This window comes from Wasmannia auropunctata, unplaced genomic scaffold, assembly GCF_000956235.1.
Source record: "Wasmannia auropunctata unplaced genomic scaffold, wasmannia.A_1.0 LD285392.1, whole genome shotgun sequence".
Taxonomy (NCBI): Eukaryota; Metazoa; Arthropoda; class Insecta; order Hymenoptera; family Formicidae; genus Wasmannia; species Wasmannia auropunctata.
This window is the reverse complement of record NW_012077498.1, coordinates 1-3,370: the sequence shown is the minus strand read 5'-3', so window position 1 is coordinate 3,370 and position 3,370 is coordinate 1. Positions and strand designations below refer to the sequence as shown.

The window sequence follows — 3,370 nt, the reverse complement described above, 5'->3', positions numbered from 1 at the left end:
AAGCAACATATTATTTTCTATAAAACAATCCAAATAATATAATAGTAAATAAGCTTAGATATACATATATTGCGATCGCACTTATAAGCGTGGTTTTCCACAATTCCGTCACCGAGCTACATATTATAGTTGAATTTTTAATTTGAAATGCTCTATAAATTCTCTATGTAATATCTCCTACTAACAAATACGATTTTAGAAGACAAAGAACGAATTAATTTTTTTTATAAAGAATTAAATATAATAACAAAAAAAAACAAAAGAATTTTGAACTTAGATATAAAAAAAGTCTATATACTTATCAAGTACAGACATAAAATACATATAAAAAGAGATTTCCAGATAATAATACATCTTATTTACATACATAACATTAAATAAACAATATTATATATATAACATTAAACAGATAATTATATATATTTATATATATATATATATATATATATATATGTATATAAATTATAATTAAATATTTTTTCGCACAATATTAAATTATGTGATGTATTAATAATATTTATGTTGTATAAATTAAATAAAATCTTAATAAATTTACAGAATGTAATTTGCAAAATGGAAGATTATTATGAGCAAGCAAACGCTGAAGAAAAGGACGTATTTCAACAATTCATTAACAAATATATTTTATTTTACGGAACTACATTGGCATTAACTGCTGCATCCTTAGCTGGTTCCCTTGTGGTACCATTAATTCGATCCCGCATGTTTCCGCTAGAAATAGAATATCCTTTCCGCGTTGACTATCAACCAATGACGGCGATAATCTATTTTCATCAAGCACTTGGTATGTATCAGGTATATTGTCAAGTGAGCGCTAATGTTTTCCTCGCCCTTCTACTGTGGTTTACAACGGCTCGCTTTGAAATTTTGACCAACAAATTCCGTTCGATCACCAAGTATTCTGACTGGAAAACATGTATACAAGAGCATCAAGAAACTCTAAGGTATATAAAAAATACAGATTAGCATTGGAACTGATCAGTTGTATCAAATTTCTATCGAAATCGCCTTCCTTTTTGTCATCGATCTCTAAAAGTTATTATTTTTTTTTTATTTTTATCTTAACAAACAGGGCCCCGCAACATGTTCTAATTTTAGTATTAATAATATAAAATTATCATACAAATTAAGAAACGAAAAATACGGTCCAAGCGGATGTTGGTGCTCGATAAAATTATCATTATTTTTTTATTACAATATTTATCCTTCATGTTAATTAATTAATCGCAAAATTATTCTCAATTCTGACAGATATGCGAAAGAAATGAGTAGTTCTATCGCACACGTAGTGTTATCATCGCTTGGTGTTAGTACTGTAGCGCTAGTTTTTGGCGGCGTTACGTTTCTCAGTGTGTGTATATTTATACCGTTTATCGCAATATTAAGCAACACTAACTTAAATAATTTCTGTTTCTCAAATAAAATCTTTTAAATAGAATTTTCCGCCGTCCGTAAAAATTCAATATATAATCGTATGTTCTACATCATTAACAAAAGTACTTCTGTGCGCTTGGCCAGCTGATCATTTAATGAGAACAGTACGTCTGAATAAAAAAAAATATCTAAAACTGAACATTATAATAGATAAAAATATGTATTTTTAAATATATATTTCAGAGTTCTAATATTGCTGAGGCAGCCTATAATTCATTGTGGTACAATCAAAACATCAAATCGCGAAAAATTATGTTATATACTTTGCTCCGATGCCAACGAGCTGTAGTTATATCTGTTCCTGGTTTACTAAAAGCTTTAACCTTTCAGCATTATGCTTCTGTAAGAGAATGCCTTGCAATATCCCAATCAATCACTAATTCCATACAGAATATAACGTAATTTATGGTACAATAAAAAAAGTGATTTCCAAAAAACATACTCTAAAAATATAAAATAAAACTTTATGTTATAAAACAATATACATGCGTGTGTAAAACCACGTAATAAAAATAGCTTTAAAAAATTAAAATTAATAATACTTTATTTCATTAATATTAATAATTTGAATAATTTTTACAATCATTATATGTACGCAACCAATTTTGTTTTATGAAATAAAGTTTTATTAAAATGTGAATAAGAAGATGCATTTTATAAGAAAAAGATTTAAACTTAAAAAATTAAATTTATTTACTATACATAATTTTCAAATAATTTACTTTTTATTTAAATGTTATTAATGTAAAAAGGACAAAAATTTATAATTAAAATATCTTTTTGTTCTATAATTAAATTAATTCCAAAAACGCCCTATGCCAAATTTTTAAACATCATCTATAAATCAAAAGAGAAGATACAAATTATTTAACGTAAGAAATTGCCTTTTTCTGATTGTACCATCAATTATAATACATACATACTTTGTATTTAATTTTACTTTTTTTCTAGTTTTGTACACAATGACAATAAATTTAATATTAAGCATCATCAAACTAGTTTTACCATTATAAAATTTCATTGATTTTACAGTACGTTTCAACGGCATTTTCTTACTTAACGACGTTTCGCATAATTCTTTCTGAGGAAACATAATTTCAAGGAAAGAACTAAATTTCTTAGAACGGAACAACTTCGTCTGCGTAAATAGTAATACAGAAGAATACACCAGGTTTTACAAAAATAAAAAAAAATATTAATATAACAATTCTGAAAATTAATATTAATTATAATGCGCTCAATTTTAACCTTAATTTTAGCTTTTCAATTTTATAGTTACTTTTAGACTATAGAAAGAAGACTTTGTATGTAAATATTAAAAACATTTTTAAAAGCTTTGAAAAAAGTTTCTATGATATTTATCCTCGTTAATACATTATGTATTACCAAATTTGTACATCTAAAGCTTGGAACATGTGACAATAATTATTACAGAGAGAATATGTAACATTAATATTTTAATTTAATATAATACAGTGTAAAAACATATAATACAAATTTATTTTTCTGTCTTGTCATATTAATTTTCTTTTTGAAGAAAAATATTTAACGATAAGGTCAAAGAAAGTACATTAAAAAAGTTAATTAAACTGATGTTACATTCAATTAAAGATTAGGTAATTATTCAGGAGAAGCACTTTCGATGACTTTAATCTTGGCATATGCTATATCTATATATCTATATAATGTATCTAGCATAGAATTCTATCAAAATTTTGATTTGCAAACCGTACTATATCATAAAATTAATATACAACAATGATACGGTGATAGTCAAAAAGTCTGTATCTACACGGAGAGAATTTTTTTTTTAATTTACCCTGCAAATCATGTTAATTATGGGACAATATAGTATTTAGGTAAATTTTACTGTGCATTGCAATAAGATTTCGCAGTAAAATTTATTGTAGTGCAC

General features: G+C 25.4%; 1 protein-coding gene across 1 annotated transcript; it reads left to right on the top strand.

Annotated features, from left to right (window-relative positions):
- Positions 1–573: 573 nt before the first annotated feature.
- LOC105461534 lies at positions 574–1,559 on the top strand (the record flags this gene model as incomplete). The annotated part of the gene is made up of 3 exons (XM_011708035.1): positions 574–965; positions 1,273–1,372; positions 1,458–1,559. Coding segments are annotated over exons 1-3 (594 nt in total), but the record flags the coding sequence as incomplete, so codon positions are not given.
- Positions 1,560–3,370: the final 1,811 nt, after the last annotated feature.